At 41.8% G+C, this 603-nt stretch overlaps 1 protein-coding gene across 2 annotated transcripts in view; it reads left to right on the forward strand.

The window, feature by feature from the left end:
- The first annotated feature begins 235 nt into the window (after nt 1–235).
- The window catches only part of arhgef2b (rho/rac guanine nucleotide exchange factor (GEF) 2b), a 47,691-nt gene continuing 47,323 nt past the window's right edge, over nt 236–603 (forward strand). For both annotated transcript variants that reach the window (XM_016497994.1, XM_016497996.1), the window contains exon 1: nt 236–456. In XM_016497994.1, coding sequence (XP_016353480.1) covers nt 391–456 — 66 coding nt within the window. In that variant the 5' untranslated portion in view covers nt 236–390. The remainder of the gene's footprint in view (nt 457–603) is intronic.

Here is a 603-nt window from a genome sequence, read left to right on the forward strand (position 1 = left end):
CACACACACACACACACACACACACACACACACACACACACACACACACACCATGTGGCGCGTCCTGCTGTAGTCTGTACTGTAGCAGCTGTGATGGGCGGAGTCGCTCGTGTGTGGCAACTGTGATTGGCCAAGCGGCTGTCAGTCAGAGAAATACACGACTGCTATTGGTTTAAAGTCTGATTAGGGTCAGTATCTCATGAAGGCTGTGGGGTTTCCTGTGAAAGAAAAAAAAAACCCTTGCGTGTCTTATTAAACACAGTTCACGTGAGACTGAATTGAGCTTTAATACACATGTATATTTTTCATATTACTTACTTCTGAACAAGATTCAAACATCTGGATTTTATATAGCCCGACTGCTGTTGGTAAAGTTTTTATTTTCTCGCGATGTCCCGTGTCTCGGACCCTTTACCGAAAGCACGCCAGGAAAAAATGAAAGACGTTAATGTAAAGGTGAGTTATAAATGAATTATAACGCCTTTAATGCTCTATCTTACGCCTGAATTGCATTGCTCTTTTTCTTCTTATTTAAAGAATACATACGCATTGCTGTTAAAACACACACACACACACACACACACACACACACACACACACATA

Source organism: Sinocyclocheilus anshuiensis, unplaced genomic scaffold (assembly GCF_001515605.1).
Source record: "Sinocyclocheilus anshuiensis isolate Anshui unplaced genomic scaffold, SAMN03320099.WGS_v1.1 scaffold979, whole genome shotgun sequence".
NCBI lineage: Eukaryota > Metazoa > Chordata > Actinopteri > Cypriniformes > Cyprinidae > Sinocyclocheilus > Sinocyclocheilus anshuiensis.